Source organism: Quercus robur, chromosome 5, assembly GCF_932294415.1.
Source record: "Quercus robur chromosome 5, dhQueRobu3.1, whole genome shotgun sequence".
NCBI classification, from domain to species: domain Eukaryota; kingdom Viridiplantae; phylum Streptophyta; class Magnoliopsida; order Fagales; family Fagaceae; genus Quercus; species Quercus robur.
In genome coordinates this window covers 8,468,368-8,496,323 of record NC_065538.1, presented here as the reverse complement: position 1 = coordinate 8,496,323, position 27,956 = coordinate 8,468,368, and the positions used below count along the sequence as shown (strand labels likewise).

General features: G+C 33.1%; 3 protein-coding genes across 18 annotated transcripts; all 3 read right to left on the bottom strand.

Annotated features, from left to right (window-relative positions):
- Window positions 1-645: 645 nt before the first annotated feature.
- On the bottom strand, window positions 646-3,240 carry LOC126727752 (probable WRKY transcription factor 19). Its single transcript, XM_050433670.1, has 4 exons — window positions 3,139-3,240; window positions 2,741-3,016; window positions 2,051-2,602; window positions 646-1,395 (listed from the first exon to the last, which is right to left on the bottom strand). The coding sequence occupies exons 1-4, from the start codon at window positions 3,238-3,240 to the stop codon at window positions 646-648; spliced, it is 1,680 nt and encodes a 559-aa protein (XP_050289627.1).
- On the bottom strand, window positions 885-8,637 carry LOC126725034 (TMV resistance protein N-like). Of its 4 annotated transcripts, none has more exons than XM_050429522.1 (6): window positions 8,385-8,636; window positions 6,954-7,493; window positions 4,523-5,062; window positions 3,139-4,227; window positions 2,741-3,016; window positions 885-962 (listed from the first exon to the last, which is right to left on the bottom strand). In XM_050429522.1, the coding sequence occupies exons 2-4, from the start codon at window positions 7,463-7,465 to the stop codon at window positions 3,357-3,359; spliced, it is 1,923 nt and encodes a 640-aa protein (XP_050285479.1). In that variant the 5' UTR covers window positions 7,466-7,493; window positions 8,385-8,636; the 3' UTR covers window positions 885-962; window positions 2,741-3,016; window positions 3,139-3,356. The 4 variants fall into 4 exon arrangements, with proteins under 4 accessions (XP_050285479.1, XP_050285478.1, XP_050285480.1 ...); XM_050429521.1 differs by lacking the exon at window positions 885-962 and adding an exon at window positions 1,254-1,395; XM_050429523.1 differs by lacking the exon at window positions 885-962 and adding an exon at window positions 1,908-2,602 and having other exon boundaries at window positions 4,523-5,020; window positions 8,385-8,637.
- Window positions 8,638-10,517: 1,880 nt separating this feature from the next.
- LOC126725033 (disease resistance protein RUN1-like) lies at window positions 10,518-26,765 on the bottom strand. Of its 13 annotated transcripts, none has more exons than XR_007655259.1 (10): window positions 26,535-26,765; window positions 25,127-25,666; window positions 23,749-24,832; window positions 23,363-23,638; window positions 22,176-23,258; window positions 21,343-22,109; window positions 16,458-16,536; window positions 14,922-15,768; window positions 13,222-13,300; window positions 11,808-12,491 (listed from the first exon to the last, which is right to left on the bottom strand). XR_007655259.1 is itself a non-coding variant. In XM_050429518.1 (7 exons), the coding sequence occupies exons 2-6, from the start codon at window positions 25,636-25,638 to the stop codon at window positions 21,384-21,386; spliced, it is 3,681 nt and encodes a 1,226-aa protein (XP_050285475.1). In that variant the 5' UTR covers window positions 25,639-25,666; window positions 26,535-26,765; the 3' UTR covers window positions 20,359-20,917; window positions 21,343-21,383. The 13 variants fall into 13 exon arrangements, 1 of the variants encoding a protein (XP_050285475.1); XR_007655264.1 differs by having other exon boundaries at window positions 16,458-16,529; XR_007655270.1 differs by having other exon boundaries at window positions 25,127-25,250; window positions 26,535-26,764.
- Between the last annotated feature and the right edge of the window lie 1,191 nt (window positions 26,766-27,956).

Here is a 27,956-nt window from a genome sequence, read left to right as displayed (position 1 = left end):
TTGATGGAACTCCTATGCCTATTAGTCATAAAGGAACAATCTCTTCTCCTAGTTTATCCCTTAATGACACTTTTCATATTCCAAAGTTGTTCCTCAATTTGCTTTCACCCAATCTAGCCACCACAACCTTCCAACGACTTTATTCCCACTACTATCGCGACACTCTCTGAGACAACCACCACCATCACCGCTACCAGGGAGCCATTAGTCACTCCAACCATTGTCACAATCGCTATAAGAGATAAGGAAAACGCTGAAATCTCAGTAATGGATGCCTACCAACATATTCCAACAAACTTGAAAATTTTAAAAATTTTAAAAATTTTGAGATGCCGTACAAGGCTGCAAACTTGGAACAAGATGGAGTACAGCCATGTGGGACGAAAAATAGGGCAATTGCAAAGCAAACTACAAATGTTGGAGAAACAACCCAGTAGCATGGAAACAGACAGTGAGATCCTTCAATGATGCCCCTTTTTGGAATAAGTGCGAATAACGAAGCTAAGCAATATACTATTTAGAATTTAAAATCAAATCAAACAAAAGTACAAATATATACCAAAAGATAAAACAAATAGGAATTAATTTGGATTCATTGACTTACAAAGTATTTGAACCCAATTTCTAATTCCATCTAGATTCCTGCTAATCATTGATCTCCTCAGCACATTCGAAGTATTCCTCACAATCAGAGTCACCATGGAGCCTTTCAATCCTTTTTGGGTCTGGCACATCATAAGAGCTTCCTTCTCCACTAGGTCCAGCACCTTCGTAATTGTCACGAATTCGCTTTGCTATTTTACCTTCCACTACCATTGCCAAATTGTCAAAATTATGATGGAGAACATCCAAGTCCTCACAAGGAATGATGCTGGTGTTGCTACTTTGAGCCATTGTTCTGTTGAGTTCTTCTATGTCTTTCTTGTATACCATTCGAAACCCGCATTTCTTCACCTCCATGCCTGGAAAATTAGTTTCAATTTTAATGCCAATCCGAGTCAATTCATTTGCTTCACATTCATTCAGTAATTTTATGTCCTCCACCTTGTAGTATTGAGGAAGCAAATAAATTAGCCAAATATTATCTGATACGCCAGCCCTGTCTACTGTCCTAAATATTTCATGCTCAACACCAAATTCATTAGTAGACATTACTTTTCCATTTGCTATCAACCGACAAGAACAAGATATTATAAAATTGGGAAGAGAAGAAAATAGAACGCAAACAGCAGCCCCCATCCAGTCATCACACAAATGAGAAGAAGGTTCGTTTATATTCATTTCAGCCCCAATACTTTGATGGATAAACCACTTCGGAATTACACTTCTAGGAATAACCATGTCATATCTCCAATTACACTCTGGATTGTCATACTCACTGTGACGAGAGAGTCCCTAAAACATACAAAGCAAGTTGTTTATAACATACACAGAGAGAGAGAGAGAGAGAGAGAGAGAGAGAGAGAGAGAGAGAGAGAGAGAGAGAGAGAAAGAGAGAGAGAGAGAGAGAGACCGGATGGTGCTGTCTTATCACTGCAAAAAAAAGGTCAATGAAATCTTGATTGTCAACTAGTTTACTGCAATTTGAAAGATAAAGCTCCCCCTTAAATAAAAAATTAGGTATTTGCAGATCTAGAACCATTTCTAGTGAGGTACAACCACCTCCCCAAACTTTTACGATACTTAATGGAAGTTTTGGTAATGATCGAAGACTCGTGCAATTAGTTAAACTCAATATTCCCAACTTACATAATTGACCGATGCTATCAGGAAGACAAAAAAAACTATTCTCACTTAGATCTATTTTTTCTAAAGAGAATAAGCAACCAATATCATCGGGGATTGCACTGAGATTGCAATTTATTAGGTTCAATGTAGTCAAAGAACACAAACCCAACAGAGAGGACATTCCCACGGGATCTGCAATTTTTGGCCTTGAAGAAAAAGGGAGGAGATCATACCAAGATGTAGAGTTAAACGATGATAACCCTTTACATCCATTGAAAGATATCACTTTAAGATTTTTTAAAAGACCAATGGAAGAAGGCACCTCTCTTATAGCAGTTCCACTCACATCTAGCTCCTCTACACTTTCAGCGTTACCCACATTCTCAGGCAATCTCTGAAGTTTTGAGCATCCCGAAATATTCACATCTTTAAGCAACTTCAAATTAAAAATGATGCTTGGTAGACATGTAAGACTTTTGCAATCTTTTACATCCAATAAAACAAGGCTGGTCAAATGCCCAATTGATGTGGGTAGTTTAGTAATAGCAGTTCCACCCAAATAAAGCTTCGATACACGTTGCATGTTTTCTCCAAATTCTGGAATCTTCTTTAGTTTTGTGCAACCAGAAAGAATAAGATCCTCAAGAAACTCCATTTCGAACTTGCTTGGAAGAGTTTTGACATTGACATTTACACAGCCTTTTAGATTTAGACGAGTAAGTCTATTATGAACCCAAGTTAAAGGGTGAATCTTGCGTAAATTTAAACAATCTTCGAGAACCATTTCCTTAAGATTTGGGACTTTGATCAAATCAGGGGTTTCTTTAAGGTTTGTAGACCCATTCATTTGGATGATTTTCAACTTCTCAAATGACTATTAAAAGCAAAAAAAAAAAAAAAAAAAAAAAAAAAAAAAAAAAAAAAAAAAAAAAAAAAAAAAAAATTAGCTTGAACAAATCCATACAATTTAATGAAACTTTAATATAAACAAGTAAAAGGATGCGTAAATTACCTTTGCTCCTTTCCAAAGTTGTTCAATGCAGCTACCACACATGTAAAGTTCAACAAGCTCATTTGATTGGAATTCTAATGGCAAAGATTTTGAAGGGTACCCACTCCAGTCAAGAAATCTTAAGCTAATAGGAAGATGTTTGGGTTCGTGGAGAAGTTGAACATTACTAATTCTGAGCAATTTAAGATGATGCATCTTTGAAAATGAATCAGGATTCCAATATGCCTCTTTTGATTCAGGCAACTTTAGGACTATGCCTTGATTTGCTGCTGTTCCCTAATAATCATGAAGAAAAGGGATTAGAGAATTGCAAAATATAAGATTACTAAAGCTACTCTAAGTTGAACTTTTAATAATATGATAGGGTATGTGCTCAACTTTTCTATATAACCTCTTACCGTATTATTTGTTAGTACACTGTTAATGTCTTCAAATGACCACAAAATGCTACGCTTTCCAGGGTCTTCAGGGCATTCTTCATGAATTATTTTCCTAGCCATGTCTTCTAGTAAATCATGCATCCACACTTTAAAGTCTTTTATTTTAATGAGTGATTTATCAACTAGAACCTCTAATCCAACATCAGGGTAAAGGCCAAAATAATTTAGTTTCTCTACTACACTATTTTTTTCCTCACAATTAAAGAAAAATGCAATATACATGAATATTTTTTCTCCGTTTCGTGTAGTCCATCATAACTTATTTTAAGTGCTTGGAAAATTGCACGTTCAGGAAATTCTTTTATCCTAATTAATGTACTTTTCCATTGATTGATGCTTCTACTAAACAAAAAGGAACCCAAAATCTCAATAGCTAAAGGAAGGCCTTTAGTATATTGTACGGCATCTTTGGATAGCTCTAGATAATCTTTGGGAGGATGATCTTTATTAAAAGCTTTCAAACTCAAAAGATGAAGGGCTTCATCATCACTCAATCCTTCAACTTCGCATATTTTATCTACTTTAGGTATACGTAGTAAATGCTTATCCCTAGTTGTTATGATAACTCTACTACCAAGACCAAACCAATTATGCTTCCCAACTAACTTTTTCAACTGGTCTAACTGATTTACATCATCAAGAACAAGAAGAATTCTTTTATGATGTAATCTATTCTTGATCACGAAAACTCCCTCGTCAACATCTTGTATATTCATACTTTCATTTAATATTTTTCTCATAAGTTGTTGTTGCAATGGAATTAAACCATCTTTTTCACAAACCTCCCTGACATTTGGAAGAAAGCAACAACCTTCAAACTTGTTCGAAACCATGCGAAAAACAACTCTAGCAAGAGTTGTTTTACCTATTCCCCCCATTCCCCAAACCCCTATAATGCGAACATCATTAGACCCTATAGCCAAACATGACTCCAATTTCTTCACTCGAGATTCTATTCCTACAAGGTTTTCAGTATCTTTTGAGAATACGTAACTTAATTTATGCCATAACTCTCCCACAATATTTTGGATAAGTTGTGCCTCAGACCTGCAATGAAAATAAAATGAAATCTAGTGAGTACCACCCATAAATAGGACCAAAAAAGAAAGTAGATATCCAATGTTCTATTCTGTTGGGTAAACCAAGAAAATGTAAATAACTTGGTGCAAGAAAAAATTGAAAGAAATACAAAAATGTAAATTAATTAGATCAAGTCAAAATAGAAAAGAAGTGTGGACATCTATCTCACTTTGCTTAAAGTTCAAATTAAGGCTTTAGATAAGAAGAGCATTTATTTGAAGTTTGAACATTTAAAAGTAAGTAATATGCCAAATTGGATTACCTATCTTGTAGGTGCCACCCTTTGAGATTTGCCACTTCTTTTAAAGCAGCTCTCCATGTTTGTACTTTCTCCATGTCGTCCTTGAAACGCTTTTCATGTTCAAAAAAGGCTTGGGCAAAGGTGCCGGTTTGTTTTCGTACATTAGATGGGTCCACATCATAAAAAATTGGCAAAACAATCGTGGTCATCTCTTTCATGCATCCAATAATCTTTGTAAGTTCATCCAAGCACCATGTTGAAGACGCATAATTTCTTGAGAGAATGACAATTGCAAATCTTGATTCTTTTATTGCTTTCAAGAGCTCTGGTGAAATAGGTTTTCCTCTCTCAAGATTTTCCTCGTCTCGAAAGGTGACTATGCCTTTTTGTTTCAAAGCAATATATAAATGGTCGGTAAAACTAGTGCGGGTGTCCTCACCTCTAAAACTAAGAAAGACATCATATTTCCATTGTGGTGTTGAAGATGAAAATGATGACGAAGAGGAGGCCTTCTGAGAGCTAATAGAAGACATTTGAAATATGTTGGCGGCAAGTATTGAACTACAATAAAAATTAGAAAAAGATAGTTTTCAATAAAAATTGAAAGAAAAATTAAAAGGAAAAAAATTAGAGAAAAAAAAAAAGGAATGATTTAATATGGATCTTTTATTTTAAAGAAAGAGTGAAAGGATAGAATAAAAGAGATGGATGTGTAAAAAAGTAAAAACTTACAAAATTTGAGAAATAAATTTTCAGTAGTGATTGTAAAGCTCAAAAATATCTTAGGAATAACAATTGATTCAATTCCTATTATATAATTGCTTTTTTAATATTGGAATGACCATTATTTTTTCTTTTGTTTGTTTGTATGTGAAAGAGAGACGAAAGGCATTAATAAAACTAAGGCCACAACAATCTTTCAACTACACCGAATTTGCTATTTACCTCGCGCCATATAATTTTGTTAAAAAAAATAAACTAGTGTCAGTGATCCTAGCCTTGTTGGGCATTCACATCCTCTATCCTCTGTTTTCAGTGAAGTCAAAATTTTTTTGTTTGTTTATTTTTTAAACAAATTGGATAACTTACGTTATTATGATTATTATTTACAGAAAATTCACACAAAACATTGCATAAGAGAAGAGATAGGACCTTGAGGATGCGAGTAGGCTTGAACGATTTGTGCTAGAAAAAACTTTCTGTGTGCTCAGTTTGAGAAAGAAATAAAATAGTGAGGCAATAATTGAAGACTAACACTATGACAGTTTCATGTTGGAGAGTTAAGGAAGTCGTAGGATAGGAAGTTTTGTTATTGGTTTTGCCTGTACTTGTGGGACCCGGTAATTCATCTTCGTTTGATTTCTCTATACACCCTCCACTCCTAAAAGAAATCAAAGTTATTGGATTTTCTTTTTTTAGTTGGATAAGATTCCTCTCCAATGTCGGTATATTTTTTATTTTTGCAAAAAAAATAAATAGTTTCTTTTAGAGGAAAAACTTTTGGCCAACCATTTTTCATCACTCAATTTCCATCACTCATCACTCATCACTTATAACTCATAACTCATCACTCATCACTCAATTTTTCACACATGTTTGGCATCATCACCCAATTTTCATCACTCAATATTTTTCGCACTATTTGTGGGCCCAGGTGTAGCTTTTTCCTTTTTTTTTTTTTGTTTTTTTTGTTTTCAGTACCCAAACTCACCGAAGCTATTAAAAAAAAAAAAAAAAAAAAAAAAAAAAAAAAAAAACCAGAAGACCGAACAAATGAAAAAAAAAAATCAAAAGGTGGTCAAAAGTTGTGGTTGTGGATCCCTCCATGTGTGTTTATTTACGAAAATGCCATTGAGTTATGAGTTATGGAAACTGAAAACAGCCTTTGGTTGTTTTCAGTTTCCATAACTCATAACTCAAAAATCAGAGAATTAAGTGATAGAAACAGAGTTATTGTTTGGCCAAACAACCTTTTTACTATGGGTCCCACCATTTTTGAGTTATGAGTTATGGAAACTGAGAATTGAGTTATCAAATTTGGTTGGCCAAACAACCTCTTTAATAACTATGATATCAATTAAATTTTAAAATTTTAAGTTTTTATAGTCTAAATTTATAGATAAAAAATAAATATATTAATCAAATAGTAAATAAATCTTATTTACGAAATTTGATATGGCATAAGAAGCAAGGCATCTTTAATTTTAGCCAACTAAATTTGATGAGGTTTAATATAAAAAAAAATTAAACCAAGAAAATGTATTATAACTTGGTGCAAGAAAAAATTGAAAGAAATACGAAAATGTATATTAATTAGATCAAGTCAAAATAGAAAAGAAGTGTGAACATCTATGTCACTTTTCATATAGTTTAAAACAAGGCTCAAAGATAAGAAAAGTATTTATTTGAAGTTTGAACATTTAAAAGAAACTAATATGTCAAATTGGATTACCTATCTAGTAGGTGCCACCCTTTGAGATTTGCCACTTCTCTTAAAGCAGCTCTCCATGTATGCACTTTCTCTATGTCATCCTTGAGACGTTCTTCATGTTCAAAAAAGGCTTGGGCAAAGGTGCCTGTTTGTTTTCGTACATTAGATGGGTCCACATCATAAAAAATTGGCAAAACAGTCTTGGTCATCTCTTTCATGTATCCAATGATCTTTGTAAGTTCATCCAAGTACCATGTTGAAGACGCAAAGTTTCTTGAGAGAATGACAATTGCAAATCTCGATTCTTTTATTGCTTTCAAGAGCTCTGGTGAAATAGATTTTCCTCTCTCCAGATTTTCCTCATCTCGAAAGGTGACTATGCCCTTTTGTTTCAAAGCAACATATAGATGGTCCGTGAAATTGGTGCGGGTGTCCTCACCTCTAAAACTAAGAAAGACATCATATTTCCACTGTGGTGTTGAAGATGAAAATGATGACAACAAGGAGGCCTTCTGAGAGCTAATGGAAGACATTGGAAATATGTTGGCAGCAAGTGTTGAACTACAATAAAGATTTTTTTTTTTTTAAAAGATAAAAATAAAAATAAAAATAAAAAGGTAATTTTCAATTAAATTTAAAAGAAAAATTAAAAGGAAAAAAAAAATAGAGAAAGAAGGAATGATTTGATATGGATTATTCATTTTAGGGAGGGAGTGAAAGGATAGAATTAAAGAGATGGACCTGTATGAAAGGTCAAAAATTACAGATTTGAGAAATGAAATTGCAGCAGTGATTTTAAAGCTCAAAAATATCTTAGAAACAACACATGATTCAATTCCTATTATATAATTGCTTTTCTAATAAAGGAATGACCATTATTTTTTCTTTTGTTTGTTAGTATGTGAAAGAGAGACGAAAGGCATTAATAAAACTAAGGTCCCAACAAAATTCACAACAATCTTACAACTACACCCAATTTGCTAATTACTTCACACCATTTAATTTATTTTTTAAAAATAATAATAGTAAGAAAAAAAAATAACTAACTAACTAACTAATGGCAGCGATCCTAGCCTTGCTGACATTCACATCCTCTGTTCCCAGTAAAGTCAACATTTTTTGTTTGTTTATTTTTAAAACAAATCACGTTATTATGATTATTATTTATGCAGAAATTTATTTAACTAACGTTAAATCATTACAAAAGCATCCTCTGTGTTTGTAATTTCACAATCACTGTTGGTATAAGACTGGAGAAATTCAGATACTATAAAACAAAAGGTCAAAACCCAGTAAAAAAAAAATCTGTCTGTTCCTCCCCTTTCCCTCTGCTTAGACTGCTTTCTCATAATCCAAAAGAAATCGAAACATATAAATAAATATAAAAAGAAAAAAAGAGAGAAATAAAACAGAGAATTCACACAAAACATTTCATAAGAGAAGAGATTGGACCTTGAGGATGCGAGTAGGCTTGAACGATTTGGTGCTAGAAAAAACTTTCAGTGTGCTCAGTTTGAGAAAGAAAAAAAATAGTGAGACAACAATTGAAGAGGAACACTATGATAGTTTTATGTTGGAGAGTTCAGGAAAGTTGTAGGAAGTTTTGTTATTGGAATTGCCTTTACTCGTGGGACCGAATAGTTCATCTATACCCACTCCACTCCTAGAGAAAATCAAAGATATTGGCTTTTTTTTTAGTTGGATAAGATTCCTCTGCAACATGTTCTATATTTTACAAAGCAAACGAAAAAAAAAAAAAAAGTACTTTGCCCAGTGTAATGATGATATGATGTTATAATTTCAACACCTGGTCCCATGGAGGAATGAAATAGGACACACCATGTGAATGTGAGTCATCCACTATTATTATGCTCACTTTTCTTGACTTCTGTAAATCCTATTTCACCGTTCAACTATGCTTTTAAATAGCTAGTGGCACTTGGAAATGCTTTAAAGATAATTGAAGATCTTGTCCCTATCTTATTTTACTGTTTAACTATACATTTAAGCTAGTGGCACTTAATTTAATTAACACCTGTTAAAATGTCATTTTTTTTAGACTTTAAGATCACTTTTGGCCTTACCATCACATTTCATGGCAAATACTAGTAAATTAAAAATAAATCTAATGGCACTTAATTTTTTTCATAATTATTTATGTGACTTGTTATGGTTGATGTATAATAAAAGGGGTATTAATGTTAGGTTAAAGTAAACTCCAATCACAACTTACCACTTTATCAAGTTATGACCAAAGTCAAAAACTTTTATCTCTACTCTCTAACATTACTCATAAATTAATTATTTATTGGTAGATGGAATTTGGCCACAACAACATAAAACTATTATAACATAATCATGGAAATTGCAGTGAGTATTTTATTCAAGAAGCTTAATGAGGTTAGGAAAAGATGATTCATTCAAATAACTAATGAAATTTTGATTGAGAATTTAAAACTTTAGCAAATAGGCCTCCATAATTGTATTTAAGCCATGAAAAAAGAAAGGAAAAAAGGAGGAGTGAGGAGAAACAACCAAAACTAAATAAACAATACTAACAAACTAGTTAACAAATAACAAATTCTAGCTTTTTACGAAAGACACAAATGAAAAAAAAAAAGACAAAAGAAAGAAATAAATATTGTGATTTGCCCTATAAATAAATATTAAAAAAAAAAGAAATAAAACAGAGAATTCACACAAAACATTGCATAAGAGATGAGAGAGGACCTTGAGGATGTGAATTGGCTTGAACGATGGGTTGTATAAAAAACACTATCCTTGTGCTCAGTTTGAGAAAGAGAAAAAAAATAGGAGACAATAATTGAAGAGGAAAAGGATTATAATTTTATGTTGGAGAGTTAAGGAAATTTGTAGGAAGTTTCATTATTGGAATTGCCTTTCCTTGTGGGATCAGATAATTAATCTTTGTTTCATTTTCTCTTTACCTACTCCACTCCTGAAAAAAATCGAAGTTATTGACTCTTTTTAGTTGATGTCTTTGTCAATACTAGTATATGCCCTTTTGCAATGTTGGGTAGTTCCTGGTTGTTTCTAAATAGATTATATTTTTTGTGTTTTTTTTTTTCTTTTTTTTTTCTTTTGATAGTTTTTATTTATTAATGATTTTAGATGTAACCATTTTTAAAAATGAATAATAATAAATGAAAATTGAAAATGTAATCTTATAAAATTTAGTGGGAACCCCATCTTCAAGATTCATGACTTTGCGAATGGATTTGCGTCATGAGGTATATGAGGGACTCGGTAAGTTCACTAATGACTTCTAAATTCTCTAAGCACTGATGAGATTTCTCAATACATTACCAAGTGTTGTGAATTCTCTACAACTGTTTGTGTTCCTTGGCTGAATAATCATGTTATGCAGCATGGCAATAATTCACTACTACACGCTTGAAAAGACTAGATGGTTTTGCCCTAGATCCTTTTAAATTGGAACTAATTATGCAATTTTCATCATTCCATTAACAAACAAGAGAAGCTATTCTAAACTTCATTTATCTTCTTATTATTACCATTCTAACCCATTTGAGCAAAGTTTTTCTATTGGAAATTTATATAAGGTGACTCAAAAGACGCATATCTTGTTGATGCACAACAAAAAATGTATACAATAGTTACTCGGCTAGAGCCATTAAATGGTCGAGTCTCTTTTTTTTGAGAAACCAGACAAGAAGCCTCGGCTTTTATTGAATAAGAACAAGAACTTAATGAACATCAAATAACAAGAGGAGGCAATATCCTTAGGTGGATCGTTGAGCCACATCTGGGTACCCCGACTGCCTTTAGCTTTTTTGGCTAAAGCATCAGCAACACAGTTACAAGAACGACTAGCATGATTGAAAACAGATGACTGAAAAACCATAGCTTGACAGCGAATGTCTTCAATGACGACTCCATAGGTTGATAATCCAGCACTACCTTGATTTAAAGCATTGATAACCATGGCTGAATCCCTTCAAAAATTACTTTCTGCAGACCAATCTCGGCAGCAAATTCGACAGCTTTTCGACACGCTAAGGCTTCCATATCAGCAACGGTATGAGACAGCGGCACAGAGATAGAAAACGCGCCAACAAATTCACCTCTCCAGTCTCTAACAACCACTCCAATTCCAGCCGAATTTGTAGCTGTGAATATTGCAGCATCAAAGTTGACTTTGTGCTGGTTTAGCTCTGGAGGGCGCCATTGTTGCAGGATGGGCGAGCGAGCCACCACCGGCTCCAGTTTTTGAATACCCAAGAAATCTTGCAGCAAGTTACCCGCCAATGAGATGATATGAACCGAAGGGTGCACCGGTCGGCCAAAATGGATAGCGTTTCTCTGATTCCACAAGAACCAAGCTGATATAGCAAACACCTCCTTTCTATAATCCTCCTGAACCTGCAAAAACCGAGAGAGTAAGTCACAAAAATTCAGGGGTTGGGGGGTGCTCGATTGGTGGAAGCATTGAACTGAGCTCCAAGTACTCTCAACATCCTTGCAAGACCAGATGGCATGCAACGGATCTTCTGGGCAGAGTTGGCAAAGTTCACACTATCAGAGGACGTAATCTGCCGGCGAAAGAGGTTGCTCATAGTTGGCAGAGCGTCATTACAAGCTCGCCAAATGAAATGTTTAATCTTGTTAGGAAACTGTAGCCTCCAAACTCCCTTCCAAAAATGTTTTTGAGTATCCACATTCGACCTTCCTGCTTGACTGACAGCATCACTGGAAACAAGGAGCTTATAGGCGCTGCTTGTGGTGAACAAACCTGATGGGGGAGTAAGCCCAAGCAATTTTATCTGGAGGGTAGTGACGACTCAGTGGAATGCCCAGGATGGCACAAGCTTCATGAGGCAAGAAAAGCTGGTCTCAAGCAATTTTAAATGGTCAAGTCAATTGCTCTTATTTGCTTTAACAGGAATTTACACAAAGAAACAAATCTCTTATGTAATGTCTTAAAATGTTAATGAATGCACACAGACATATGCCCAAGGCTTAAATGAGTCCAAAAAAGGTATAAAGATAACATTTTTTCTGGTTTGGTTTTTAGATACAATAATGTCAGAATGGTTGGCTATTAGTAGAGTCCAAAAATGTCTGTAAGATTAGAAAGCAAGAGTAGCCAGGGCCCCAAGATCTGCAAGGACTCTCTTATGCACAACATTCATAACCACTAGCATTCACCAACTTCCAAGCACTTGTGGTCTTCAATCAGCACAAAAATTTGCCAAGGGACTTTCTTTCTCAAAAAGAGGTCCTCCACTCTAGATATTGTTGAAATAAGTCTGCAAAAATCAAGCTGTATAGCCTCAGTTAATGCTTTTTGGACAGCTAGGCATCTAGTTACATGCCATTTGGTTGCATATGGAAGAACTGCAATAGCTTGCCATCACATGATTTGGCTTCATAGCCAAAACCACCCCATCCACACCATCTCTGCTAGTGTCCCTCAATTGTCAACATCCACAACCCTCTAGAGCTGGATACACTTGCCTTGGTACTTTCCTGCAGTCACTCTGATCTGCCTAATGTGCAACAGAGGATTATGCATACCTGCAAAACAAAGCATTATCACTTCTTAAATCTTAAGCACACTCTTTTGCACCCTTAAACATCGATCTATACAAATTTGGATTGTCCATCCATTGAGCCAACCATTGCTTCAAAGAGTAAGGATAAATTAACTCAGTTCCAAGGCTCAAATCTAACCCAAACAAGATAGCATGAGCACTTAAGGGATAAACGATCCAAGATTTCCTCTGCCTCATTGCATAAGACACACTGTCACTCACTATGTTTTGTTTCACTATTTTGATGAGTAAGTCCTCATGCGTTCCACACAAAAATTATTAACTTCAAAGGAAGCTTCAATCCCCACAAACATGTCTCCTATAACCTAAGTTCCCCTACTTTCAATGGCAGCTTATTTTGACCTTATATCATTGAGGCCATATCAGCTTATCAATAGCTCCTTACCTTGAGATAGGGGTGACTAAAATTTGACCAGACACCTCGGGAGAGCATCACTCCCTAACCTGGTGCTATTTCCAAGTTGAAGTGTCAAGATAACTTTAAATTCCTATTAACAGATGCAGATTGTTTTGAATGACAAAAAATATAAGATTTTCAAAAAATGAATTGACAATGATTATGAAAGCTTAACATCTTTCCACTATGATTATGATACATCCTTCTAAATAATAAACCCAATGGGAATAATATGAGAAAACTTTAATTCTAGATGTAATACAGCAATGATAGCAAGTAAAATAGGAGGGCTTACCGATCTAAGCACTAAGCAGGCTACCTTCTACAACTTTCAATCTTGCCAACACAGTTGTTTGCCTTCTCGAGTCTGATTACTGTAAAGATGAATATGTCTCAGATGATATGCTTAGTAATATATAATCAAGTTTGTTGTATGGTCAGGTTCTCCACCGTCTACTGCTGTCCTTTTAATTTAAATTCTAGTCAAGTCTCTTTGCTGGGTATAATCTAATTAAGGTACGATTTGGAGATAGGACTTTTGGTTTGTTTCAGCTCTGCCTGGTTTGGTAATGATCTGAAATGGGTATGGACAACCTTAAGCCAATAATTTGATTCAGGGTGAAAGTTTTAGAAAGGTGGAAAAACGTGGAAAAACTTTCAAGTACATTAAGGTGCCGTTTGGATTCAGCGTTTTCGCTGAATCCAAGCTGCGTTTTTCCTTTTTTTTTTTTTTTCTTTTTTCCTCACTTCACGTGTTCTAGGGACAATAAGCACCGTAGCGCACTGTAGCAGTACTGTAACAGCACTGTTTATTACTGTTCACGCACTAAAAAATATTAAAAATGGGTCCCACGATACTATTCACACATTTAAAAATTATTTTGTTACAGTACTTTCAGTTTTCAGTTTTTAGTTTTCAGTTTCAGCAACAATAAGTTCAATCCAAACAGACCTAAGAGGCAAAAGCACAAAAATCTTATGGTAAAAACTTACATAATTAAGACTTTTAAACAGCAAATTTTACATAATTCATGTTGTAGCAACCATGTTCTTTTAAACTCAATCGAGGTCTCATCAATGCTTCTACACAAGCAATACATAGGTGATAGGACAATGATGTGAATGATGATTTCCCTACATTCCAGAACAAAAGCTGCACATAGCTGAGGTCATTTAATACTACCTACCATTCCATATTCTATTATCATAAATCACTGATTCATCATGGCATGTCTAACAATTGAGCAATATGTAGTCATTCAAAACATGTTGTGGTGACAAATAAATCAAAATTAAATGCTTTTAGCATAAAATATTGTCTCCGGTGAGAGCTTTTTATTTAGTTTTTTATCACACACCTGTTCACATATGGGTACGAGCTTAGCTTCCTAATTATGCTAGCTTAAGAATTTTACCAAAACCGCTACTGATGTGGATATAGATTCTTTTCAGTTGACCCACAGATCAATTATGAAGAATGTAGATGATATAGATCCTTTTCATATGAATCACATTAACATCCTACTTTAAAAAAATAAGAATTTCAGAGCAGAGCAGAAAAAAAAAAATATATATATATATATATATGTGTGTGTGTATGTATATAAATCAGTTGAACTCGTTTAAACAGAAAAAAAGCATTTTCTTTGGTTGATAGTTAGCAAACAACCTCATAAAACCTTCGAGAAAGCAAGATGCTATGTCTAGCTAGACTCATCATTGTGATTGTGATCTATACATGAGTTAACGATGGTGAATTAAACAAAATTTTAATTAAGAAGAAAAATAGTGACTTACGGGCAATCAAGAGAAAAAAGTTGATTAAGAAAAAAGACAAGGAGTTCAACAATCTTCAATGATGTCCCTTTTTGGAATAAGTGCAAAAAACGAAGCTAAGCAATATACTATTTAGAATTTAAAATCAAACCAAACAAAAGTACAAATATATACCAAAAGATAAAACAAATAGAAATTAATTTGGATTCATTGACTTACAGAGTATTTGAACCCAATTTCCTATTCCATCTATGCTCCTGCTAATCATTGATCTCCTCACCACATTCGAAGTATTCCTCACAATCAGAGTCATCATGGAGACTTTCAATCCTTTTTGGGTGTGGCAAATCATTAGAGCTTCCTTCTCCACTAGGTCCAGCATCTTCGTAATCGTCACAAATTCGTTTTGCTTGTTTACATACCACTGCCAAATTGTCAAAATTATGATGGAGAACATCCAAGTCCTCATAAGGAATGATGCTGGTGTTGCTACTTTGAGCCATAGTTCAGTTGAGTTCTTCTACGTCTTTCTTGTATACCATTCGGAACCCGCATTTCTTCACCTCCATGCCTGAACTTCTAGTTTCAATTTTAATGCCAATCTGAGTCAATTCATTTGCTTCACATTCGTTCAATAATTTTATGTCCTCCTTCTCGTTGTAGTATTGAGGAAGCAAATAACATAGAAAAATATTATCTGATAAACCAACAATTTCATAATCACGGCCTATTGAAGCAGACATTACTTTTCCATTTGCTATCAACTGACAAGATAATGTAAATTCAAGACAAGAAGAAAATACAAAGCAAACAGCAGTCCCTCATGATGCTTTTTGCACAGTCAGGCATCTAGCTACATGCCATTTGGTTGCATATGGAAGAACTGCAACAGCTTGCCATCACATGATTTGGCTTCATAGCCAAAACCACCCCATCCACACCATCTCTGCTAGTGTCCCTCAATTGTCAACAACATCCACAACCTCCCAGAATTGGATACACTTGCCTTTGTACTTTCCCGCAGTCACTCTGATCTGCCTGATGTGCAATAGAGGCTTTTGCATACCTGCAAAACAAAGCATTATCACTTCTTAAGCACACTCTTTTGCACCATTAAACATCAATCTATACAAATATGGATCCTCCATCCATTGAGCCAACCACTGCTTCAAAGAGCAAGGAGAAATTAACTTAGTTCCAAGGCTCAAATCTAATCCAAACAAGATAGCATGAGCACTTAAGGGATAAAAGATCCAAGTTTTCCTCTACCTCATTGCATAAGACATGCCGTCACTCACTATGTTTCATTTCACTATTTTGATTTGATGAGTAAGTCCTCATGAGTTCCACACAAAAATTATTAACTTCAAAGGAAGCTTCAATCCCCAATGGTAGCTTATTTTGACCTTATATCATTGAGGCCATATTAGCTTATCAATAGCTCCTTACCTTGAGATAGGGGTGACTAAAATTTGACCAAACACCTCATGAGAGTATCACTCCCTAACCTGGTGCTGTTTCCAAGTCGAAGTGTCAAGATAACTTTAAATTCCTATTAACAGATGCAGATTGTTTTGAATGACAAAAAATATAAGATTTTCAAAAAATGAATGACAATGATTATGAAAGTTTAACATCTTTCCACTATGATTATGATACATCCTTCTAAATAATAAACCCAATGGGAATAATATGAGAAAACTTTAATTCTAGATGTAATACAGCAATGATAGCAAGTAAAACAGGAGGGGTTACCAATCTAAGCACTAAGCAGGCTACCTTCTACAACTTTCAACCTTGTCAACACAGTTGTTTGCCTTCTCGAGTCTGATTACTGTAAAGATGAATATGCCTCAGATGATATGCTTAGTAATATATAATCAAGTTTGTTGTATGGTCAAGTTCTCTACCGTCTATTGCTGTCCTTTTAATTTAAATTCTAGTCAAGTCTCTTTGCTAGGTATAATCTAATCAATCAATCAATCAATATATTACTAAAAGCTAAAGCGTAGCATTTAATATTACTATGCTCCCATTAAGCCACGTCAGCAGCCATCTCATTATCAATTTTTTTCCAATTTTTTTATATAATTTTTTAACATTTAAAGTGAATTAAAAACTCTATTATATTACAATCAAAATATCATATTTAATTTATCTTATTTTTAATTATTCTTATTTATTTTTAAATTTTCAATTCCATTTTAACTTTTCATATCCTCACTACTCTTTACCTTAACTTTCTTCAACCTTTCTCATTCCATTTCAACTTTTCATATCCCCACTACTCTCAATATTAATATTTTTCTATCTTTTTATCTTCCTTTATTTTTTACTCTTCTTATTCTTATCCTCATGCTATAAAATTGTCATTCTCCCTCTTATTCCATGCATAATTTCTATTTTTCCACACACAAAAGCCTCTCTCTCTCTCTCTCTCTCTCTCTCTCTCTCTCTCTCTCTCTCTCTCTCTCTCTATATATATATATATATATATATATTCCTTCAATTTTTGGTATATATATATATTCTAATTTTAGTGTAACAGGTTGACTATCAAAACATACTGATGCAGTATTGAAAGCTCCATCAAATGCATTGCAGAAATCAATTTTAGACTACTAGAAGTCAGTTAGTTTGCTAAAATTGGAATTGACAGGTAATCGAGCTTGATACGATTTAGTTTTATATTTTATGTTGTTATCTTTTTTATTCTCATTGGTTGTTAAATGTTATATTATTGCATTATAAAGATAGTATATAAAAATATTATTTTATTTTATTACCTAGCATAACTAAAATAATATGGTGTTTATTGCTATACATTTCATTTTTATTATTTTATTCTCATCTTATTTTATTCAACATTTAAATTTAGCAACATCCTCCATATCATAATTATTTATATTTTTCTCATTTTTTAAAAAAATTAAACATATAAGATTTTATTCAATAAATAAAAATTGTTCTTATAAAGTCTTCCCATGAAATGTTACAATGCATCAATGAAAAATAAATACAATACAAATATCAATTTAGGAACACTCAATTAAAAAAAAAAAAAAAAACAAAAGAATAAACAATTTTCTTATAAAGTATTCCCATAAAACGTTACAATGCATAAATAGAAAAAGAGAATACAAAACACATGCTATTTTAGAAACACTAAATTTATAATAATAATAATAATATCAAACCAAACATATCATAAAATAATAAACTAATAGTTATGGATGTACTAAATTCATGGTAGCAAAATGGAGTAAAATAAAAATAAAAATAAACGTTACAATATGCATATTTAGTACATTAGAATTATCATCAAATTTGGGAAAACAATAGGATGTTAACAAAGAGGGAGAGAAAGAGATTAGTAAAAGAAATCAAACGTGAATTAAATAAATTAATTAGTAACCGTTAATTGGAAAACAAAGAGACCGACGGCTAAAGGAGTAAAAATTTAATTAAAGATGACCCTATGAGTGTTATTATAAAACTTTACAATGCAAATAAATAAATCGTTAAATTCACTTAATTAAATCATATAATCAAAAATTAAATAAAATCATACAAAATTTAAATTTGAAACTAATCAAACTTTAATCTAGAAAATCATATTTATTATCAAAACTAAAAGGAAAACGTTCTTAAGTAATAATAGAAATATATAAGAAATAAAGATGAAAATTTTCAAAATATTTTTTTTGACATTATTTAAAAATAATAAAATATAAAAAAAAAGTCCTTAAATGCTTATATTCTTCACACACCATCACTTTTAAAATCTAATGAAAGGTTTGAAGAATTTAACTCTCATTTAATGCCTCTATTATGAAAATCAACAGTCAGTAAAATATGATAATAGTAAGAAACGTTATAAATGAGAACATAAAAAAACTAATTAGCCACTATTATTATGGAATAGATGTCTTTTTTATATGCATCTAAGAAAATGAAATGTATAGGGTTTACTTATTAAGGTATATGTAAAAATTCACGTTAAAAAAATATGTAAAGGTTTTTTGAAAAAAAAATAGATGTAAGGTTTTTATTAACTTAAAAGACAATGAAAAACCAATTTTTTAATTACTACAACCATCGCTACTCTATAAATCACACACAACACTATATTCAATATCCTAAACAACATAGTTAGACTCTTTTGGATATACACCATCATATTCAACTTATAAATTACAACCCAAATCAATCATACAATTACACAATCAAAGCATGAACATATAACATGTATTACCTTCTGAATTATTGCTTGAAATTTTCACAATTATTGAAAGAGAATCACCAAATTTAATTTTTAGAAAATATTAAGACAAGGTGAATTTTATTCTTTTTAACTTCCATAGAAAAAAAATATTACATATTATTTCAACCCTTATGGAAAAGAAGGTATACATGTAGCATGCAAAACGTATTTAATTGACTTAAAGATGTAAAAATTAGTCAACCAACTATGGTAGAATTAAGGTTTCAAATTTTAAATAAAACAATTCTACAATAATAAAAAATTATTTTGTGATAAATATGATTATGAAATGCATTACTTTTCATTAAATTAGTTCAAATTACAAAATAATAATAATAATAATAATGACATCACCATAAAAAATAATCACGCGCAACGCGTGGGTCTGTGAGTAGTTAAGGTAAAATTTGGAGATAGTACTTTTGGGTGGTTGTCTAGGCGCTTTCCTGATGGACAACCCTTATGCCCACGGACGACCTTTGGCTCCGGACAACTCTTATGGATGAATTGGAGATGATTTGATTTTTTTAGTGACCCATTAGCTACTGTGTAGATATAGATCCTTTTCAGTTGACCCACGAATCAACTGAGTTGAACCACGAATCACATTAGAGTCCTACTTTAAATAAAATAAAATAAAATTCAGAGCAAAGCAGGAATATATGTTGTGAAATTTTAAAATACTCGCAAGTGTACGAACCGTACCTAAGTATAATTGGACAAGAACGAGGTCGAACCCACAGAGACTTGTATGAATGTAGGAAAATTAATTAAACCTTAACCAAATTAATCCTAATCTAGTTTAAATAAAAATTGGTTGGTTACAATAATATAAACTAAGCAATTAATAAAATTAAGCAAATAGTTAAACTAAGAAAAATATATAAAGTAATAAAAATATGTAAACAATCAAGAGAAAGGAATTAAGGTTTTGGAATCCGCCTTGTAAGTCATATTAGCATATATTTATGATCATTAATTTTTCCCAACTCACTACATGATAATCTAGAAATCAATCTTGTTATCATGGAAAATATCATCATTTAAACCCTTATTTTAAAAATCAAAAGCATGTTCTTCTTCGCTTCTTAAGTATAAAATCAAATCATAAATTGTATCCGTAGTCAAACAAATCACAAGATATATCCGATTTTATAATCAAGAATTAATAAACCAAGCATTCAATTAATTAAGACAAATCCTAAATCATGAGAAAAACATGATTGAACTCATATCTAGAATCTCATCTTAGTCAATTGATATGAAGCAAGAACAATTTAAATCATTAAAGAACAATTATTGTGAGAAAAATCAAATCACATAAATATTACTAATAATCCTTAACAAGGTTTCATCCTCAACCCTAATTATAAATTTAGCTACTCATAGTAATTGAAAGAAAACACAAAAATAAAATACTAAACATTAAACTAGACAAATAAAACAAAACTAACTGTCATGGAAGAAAACCGAAGAAATAGCCGCACTCTCTATACATTCAGCCCTCAGCCCTAGCACTAGCCTCTCTGAATTTTGCCCTAAAGAGCCCTTAAATAGGTCAAGGAATCCTATTACAAGTTGAATTCTCGTTTGGAGAAAATCCCAGATTTTTAGGCTTCACTTAACCGACTATTTTGGCCCATTTAACGTCAGAATTTGGACTTTTGGTAAACTACAAAGTTGTAGCACTTTAAGTTATCGTTCCAGCCCAACTTGAATCATCTGGATTGGACATCTGAGCCGAAAGTTATGCCAAAAATACTAACTGATGTGCAGTCTGGAATCCTAATCCGAATTGGACTTGGATTTGGTGCAAATTTCTTTTGATTCCTTGCTCCAATTGGACTTAAATTTAATTGGGTTGGTCTTTTCTTGAATTCATGCCTGGCTGGATGTAAGTTGGCTTGATTCAATTGGCCTAGCCCCACTTTGCATGTAAAACCCTTGTTACCTACAACACAAAGATATTATATAATTAGTCACAAAATAACATAAAAGTAAGGCTAAATATGTAGATATGTGAGTACTTTATTGTATATATTTCATGCACATCAATATATATATATATATATATATATATATACACTAATCGTTGTGATTGTGATCTATACATGAGTTCACATATATGATATGTAAAGATGGAAAATTCAATAAAACGATGGTAAATTCAATAAAATTTTAATCAAGAAGAAAAACAGTGACTTACGGGCAAAGACAAGGAGTTCAACAATCTTCAATGATGCCCCTTTTTGGAATAAGTGCGAATAATGAAGCTAAGCAATATATGATTTAGAATTTAAAATCAAATCAAACAAAAGTACAAATATATACCAAAAGATAAAACAAATAGGAATTAATTTGGATTCATTGACTTACAGAGTATTTGAACCCAGTTCCCAATTCCATCTAGATTCCTGCTAATCATTGATCTCCTCACCACATTCGAAGTACTCCTCACAATCAAAGCCACCATGGAGCCTTTCAATCCTGTTTGGGTGTGCCACATCATTACAACTTCCTTCTCCACTAGGCCCAGCCCTGTCGAAATTGTCATGAATTTGCTTTGCTTTGTTATCTTCCGCAACCACTACCGAATTCTTGAAATTATGATGGAGAACACCCAAGTCCTCATAAGGAATGATGCTGGTGCTGCTACTCAAAGCCATAGTTCGGTTGAGTTCTTCTAAGTCTTTCTTGTATACCACACGGAACCCACATTTCTTCACTTGCACCTCTGAATCTTCAATAATAATTTTAATGCCAATCTGACTCAATTCATTTGCTTCACATTCGTTCAGTAATTTTATGTCCTCCTTGTAGTATTGAGGAAGCAAATAACATAGAAAAATATGATCTGATAATAAATCAAAAAAACTGTAATACGTAGTGCCTATCTTAGCAGACATTACTTTTCCATTTGCTATCAACCGAAAGGATATTGAAAAATGGAGAAGAGAAGAAAATACAACGCAAACAGCAGTCCCCATCCAGTCATCACACAAATGAGAAGAAGGTTCTTTTATATTCACTTCAGCCCCAATACTTTGATGGATAAACCACTTCGGAATTACACTTCCTGGAATAATCATGTCATATCTCCAATTGTATTCTCGATTATCATAGCTATCGTGACGAGAGAGTCCCTAAAACAAACAAAGCAAGTTGTTTATAACATACACACACACACACAAAGAGAGAGAGAGAGAGACCTGATGGTGCTTTCTTATCACTGCCAAAAATATGTCAATGAAATCTTGATTTTCAGCCAGTTTACTGCAATTTGAAAGATAAAGCTCTCCCTTACAAAAAGAATTAGGTTTTTGGAGATCTAGTACCGTTTCCAATGAGGTACAACCATCTCCCCAAATTCGTATGATATCTACTGGAAGATTTGGCAATGTTCGCAGACTCGTGCAATTCTCCAAATCCATGATTTCCAACTTACATAGTTGACTGATGCTATCAGGAAGGCAAACAAAACTATTCTCACTTAGATCTATTTCTTCTAAAGAGAATAAGCAACCAATATCATTAGGGATTTCCCTGAGATTGCAATCTTGTAGATTCAATTTAGTCAAAGAACACAAACCCGATAGAGAGGACAAACCCATGGGATCTGCAATTTTTGGCCTTGAAGAAAATGGGAGGAGATCATACCAAGATGTATAGTTAAATGATGATAGCCCCTTACATCCACTGAAAGAGAGCATTTTAAGATTTTTTAGGAGACCAATGGAGGAAGGCACCTCTCTTATAGCAGTTCCACTCACATCCAACTCCTCTACACTTTCAGCGTTCCCCACATTCTCTGGCAGTCTCTCAAGTTTCGAGCATCCCGAAATATTCACGTCTTTAAGCAATTTCAAATTAAAAATGCTGCTTGGCAAACATGTAAGACTTTTGCAATCTCTTACATTCAATAAAACAAGGGTGGTCAAATGCCCAATTGATGTGGGTAATTTATTAATAGCAGTTCCACCCAAATAAAGCTCTAATACATGTTGCATGTTTTCTCCAAATTCTGGAATCTTTTTTAGTTTTGAGCAACTAGAAAGAATAAGAACCTCAAGAGACTCCATTTCAAACTTGCTTGGAAGAGTTTTGACATTTACACAGCCTTTTAGATTGAGAAGAGTAAGCCTATTATGAACCAAAGTTGAAGGGTGAATCTCACGTAAATTTAAACAATCTTCAAGAAACATTTTCTCAAGATTCGGGACTTTGATCAAATCAGGGGTTTCTATAAGGTTTGGAGACCCATTCATTTGGATGATTTTCAACTTCTCAAAAGACTATTTAAAGCAACCAAAAAAAAAAAGAAGAACAATTAGCTTCAACAAATCCCTACAATTTAATGGAACTTAAATATAAATAAGTACAAGGATGCTTAAATTACCTTTGCTCCTTTCCAAAGTTGTTCAATGTGGCTACAGCACATGTAAAGTTCAACAAGATCATTTGATTGGAAATTTAATGGCAAAGATTTTGAAGGGTATCCCCTCCACTCAAGAAATCTTAAGCCAATAGGAAGATGTTTGGGTTCATGGAGAAGTTGAACATTATCAATTGTGAGCAATTTCAGATTATGCATCATTGAGAAAGATTCAGGATTCCAATATGCCTCTTTTGATTCAGGCAACTTTAGGACTATGCCTTGAATTGCTTCTGTTCCCTAATAATCATGAACAAAAGGGATTAGTTAATTGCAAAATGTATGATTACCAAAGCTACTCTAAGTTGCACGTTTTTTAATAATATTATAGGGTATATGTAACCTCTTACCGTATTTTTTGTTAGTACACTATTAATGTCTTCGAATGACCACAAGATGCTACGCTTTCCAGGCTCTTCAGGGCACTCTTCATGAACTATTTTCCTGCCCATGTCTTGCACTAAATCATGCATCCACACTTTATCATCATTGATTTTTATGAGAGATTTCTCAACTAGAACCACTAATCCAATAGCAGGGTAAAGGTCAAGATAATCTAGTTTACTCACTACACTATTTTTGTACTCATGATTAAAGAAACATGCAATATACAAGAATATTTTTTTCTCTGTTTCATGTAGTCTATCATAACTTATTTTAAGTGCTTCGAAAATTGCACATTCCGGAAATTTTTTAAGCCTAAGTAATGTACTTTTCCATTGATTGATGTCTCTATTGAACAAAGTGAAACCCAAAATCTCAATAGCTAAAGGAAGGCCTTTAGTATATTGTACGGCATCTTTGGATAGTTGTAGGTAATCTTTGGGAGGGCGGTCTTTTTTAAAAGCTTTCAAACTCAAAAGATGAAGAGCTTCATCATCACTCAATGTTTCAGCTACGCATATTTCATCTACTTCATGTGTATGTAGTAAATGCTTATCCCTTGTTGTTATGATAACTCTACTACCAAAACCAAACCAATTATGCTTCCCAACTAACTTTTCCAACTGGTCTAATTGGCTTACATCATCAAGAACGAGAAGAATTCTTTTATGACGTAATCTATTTTTGATCACGAAAACTCCCTCATCAACATCTTGTATACTTTCGTTTAATATTTTTCTAATAATTTGTTGTTGCAATGGAAGTAAACCTTCTTTTTCACAAACCTCCCTAACATTATGGAGAAAGCAACAACCATCAAACTCCCTCGAAACCATATGAAAAACAACTCTAGCAAGAGTTGTTTTACCTATTCCCCCCATCCCCCAAACCCCTATTATGCGAACATCATTAGACCCTATAGCCAAACATGATTCCAATTCCTTCACTCGAGATTCTATTCCTACAAGGTCTTTAGTATCTTCAAAGAATGCATAATTCAATTTATGCCATAACTCTCCCACAATATCTTGGATAAGTTGTGCCTCGGACCTACAATGATAGGAGATTGATATCTAGTCAGTACCACCCCTAAATAGTACCAAAAAAGAAAGTAGACATCCAATGTTCTATTTTGTTGGCTAAACCAAAAAAATGTAAATAACTTTGTGCAAGAAAAATTTGAAAGAAATACAAAATGTAAATTAATTAGATCAAGTCAAAATAAAAATGAAGTGTGAACATCTATGTTGCTTTACTCAAAGTTCAAAACAAGGCTTAAGAAAATAAGAGTACTTATTTGAAGTTTGAACATTTAGAAGCAAGTAATATGTCAAATTGGATTACCTATCCAGTAGGTGCCACCCTTTGAGATTTGCCACTTCTTCTAAAACAGCTTTCCACATTTGCACTTTCTCTATGTCGTCCTTGAAAGATTCTTCATGTTTAGAAAAGGCTTGGGCAAAGGTGCCTGTTTGTTTTCGTACATCAGATGGGTCCACATTATAAAAAATTGGTAAAACAGTCGTGGTCTTCTCTTTTAGGCATCCAATTATCTTTGTAAGTTCATCCAAGCACCATGTTGATGACGCAAAGTTTCTTGAGAGAATGACAATTGCAAATCTCGATTCTTTTATTGCTTTTAGGAGTTCTGGTGAAATAGACTTTCCTATCTCAAGATTTTCCTCGTCTCTAAAGGTAACTATGCCCCTTTGTTTCAAAGCAACATATAGATGGTCCGTAAAACTAGAACGAGTGTCCTCACCTCTAAAACTAAGAAAGACATCATATTTCCACCAAGGTGTTGAAGGTGAAAATGATGACGAAGAGGAGGTCTTCTGAGAGCTAATAGAAGACATTGGAAATATGTTGACGGCAAGTATTGAACTACAATAAAGATTAGAGAAAGGTAGTTTTCAATTAAAATTGAAAGAAAAATTATAAGGAAAAAAAATTAGAGAAAAAAGGAATGATTTGATATGGATCTTTTATTTTAAGGAGGGAGTAAAAGTATAGAATAAAAGAGATGGACGTGTATGAAAAATGAAAACTTACAGCTTTGAGAAATGAATTTGCAGCAGTGATTGTAAAGTTCAAAAATATCTCAGAAACAACACAGGATTCAATTCCTATCATATAATTGCTTTTTTAATAAAGGAATGACCATTATTTTTTCTTTTGTTTGTATGTGAAAGAGAGACGAAAGGCATTAATAAAACTAAGGTCACAACAATCTTTCAACTACACCCAATTTGCTAATTACCTCGCACCATTTAATTTTGTTTAAAAAAAAAAAAAACCCTTGTGTCAGTGATCCTAGCCTTGTTGGGTATTCACATCCTCTATCCTCTGTTTTCAGTGAAGTCAAAAAAAATTTGTCTGTTTATTTTTAAACAAATTGGATAACTTACGTTATTATGATTATTATTTATGCAGAAATTTATTTAACTAACATTAAATCATTACAAAAGCAAAACCCAGGAAAAAAAATTCAAAACCCAGGAAAAAAAAATCTATTTGACTAACATTAAATCATTGCAGAAATTTATTTGTAATTTAACAATCACTGTTGGTATAAGAGGAGAAATTCATATACTATAAAACAAAATGTCAAAACCCAAGAAAAAAAAATCTGTATGTTCCTCCCATTTCCCTCTGCTTTCTCATCATCCAAAAGAAATCGAAAATATAAAAAGAAAGAAATAAATAAAACAGAGAATTCACACAAAACATTGCATAAGAGAAGAGATAGGACCTTGAGGATGCTAGTAGGCTTGAACGATTTGGTGGTAAAAAACCACTTTCTGTGTGCTCAGTTTGAGAAAAAAAAATATAGAGAGACAATAATTGAAGAGGAACACTACTATAGTTAAAGTTGGAGAGTCAAGGAAAGTTGTTTGAAGTTTCGCCATTGGAATTGCTTTTACTCGTGGGACCGAATAATTCATCTTTGTTTAATTTTAGTTTATTGGCTTTTTCTTCAGTGGGAAGATTCCTCTCCATTGTGTTCAATAGTCTACAGAGCAAACGAAAAGAGGAGGAAAAAAAGAGAGAGTACTTTGCCCAGTGTAATGACGAAATAGGACACACCATGTGAGTCATCCACCATTATTAAGCTCACTTTTCTTGACTTCTGCACATCTTATTTTTACTGTTCAACTATGCTTTTAAAAAGCTGGTGGCACTTGGAAATACTTTAGTAGCCAAATTTATTTTATTTTATTTACTTGATGGCCACATTTTTCCTTTTAGGTTCGGCATGTTATAGGCTTGGCATTTCCATGGGATCTTTGAGAAAATATCCAGATACTGTGGTTCCTTATCATCCACAAAATATTCATGAGACCCATCAATTGCCTTACTCGATCGGCTTGTCTAGGCCCAAATGTGACTATCCCAAACACAGTTGAGACCCAATTGTACAAGAAGTTTGCCCGCAATGACCTTGTAAGTGAACATTTTAAATTGAAAAAGGACACGCAAGGCCCTTCTAACGTTTAATTAAAGTTAAGCCCATGAGACGACAACATACATCTATCTTTTTCTTTCATAAAAAGATATACTATGCATCCAATATATGTATTGCCTCTTTCACATTGAGGTAGGACGATACATACACCCCATACGTGGTCTAATACCACCTCCTCTTCAACCCCTAACTACATGGTAGAAAACAGAAATAAGAACTTTGTTTAACCACTAAACTATATAATTACAATATAATTATCCTAAATCCATAGTATTTCATTGGAAAAAAAAAATGCTAAAATCATAATAAATTACACTAGTTTTGCTACAACTCACCACATATCATTACAATATAATTATCCTAAATCCATAGGTATTCCATAGGAAAAAATGCTATGAACACAACTTTTTGCCACTTGGCGAGTTATGCTGGAAGTTGTATAATCTATTGTGCTAAGTGGTGTGTTGTGTTAAAAGTTATATAATCTATTGTGGTCTTAGCATTGTTGTTCCATAGGCATTTGTGTGTGCCTTTTGAGTTCCAAAAAGTGAATCTAAGGTAGAGGTTATATATATATAACAAATGGAAGAGGGGAGACTTGAATCTTGTTTCTTCACATAAAGGAAATCAATCATATTATTGAACTACACGACTCTTGATAGTTATCTGCTTAATTATTTTTTTTAATATATTGATAATTGGAATGGG

Excerpts from the sequence above, each read along its gene's own strand:
- LOC126727752 (XM_050433670.1), bottom strand. The coding sequence starts at position 3,240 with ATGGCTAGGAAAATAATTCATGAAGAATGCCCTGAAGACCCTGGAAAG. Across the intron at positions 2,603-2,740 it reads AACTTTGGAAAGGAGCAAAG|TCATTTGAGAAGTTGAAAAT; the intron begins GTAATTTACGCA and ends TGCTTTTAATAG. Across the intron at positions 1,396-2,050 it reads GTGGAACTGCTATAAGAGAG|GGACTCTCTCGTCACAGTGA; the intron begins GTGCCTTCTTCC and ends TGTATGTTTTAG.
- LOC126725033 (XM_050429518.1), bottom strand. The coding sequence starts at position 25,638 with ATGTCTTCTATTAGCTCTCAGAAGACCTCCTCTTCGTCATCATTTTCA. Across the intron at positions 23,259-23,362 it reads AACTTTGGAAAGGAGCAAAG|TCTTTTGAGAAGTTGAAAAT; the intron begins GTAATTTAAGCA and ends TGCTTTAAATAG. Across the intron at positions 22,110-22,175 it reads TGATAAGAAAGCACCATCAG|GGACTCTCTCGTCACGATAG; the intron begins GTCTCTCTCTCT and ends TGTTTGTTTTAG.
- LOC126725034 (XM_050429522.1), bottom strand. The coding sequence starts at position 7,465 with ATGTCTTCCATTAGCTCTCAGAAGGCCTCCTTGTTGTCATCATTTTCA. Across the intron at positions 5,063-6,953 it reads GGGTGGCACCTACTAGATAG|TTCAATACTTGCCGCCAACA; the intron begins GTAATCCAATTT and ends TTTTTATTGTAG. Across the intron at positions 4,228-4,522 it reads GGGTGGCACCTACAAGATAG|GTCTGAGGCACAACTTATCC; the intron begins GTAATCCAATTT and ends TTTTCATTGCAG.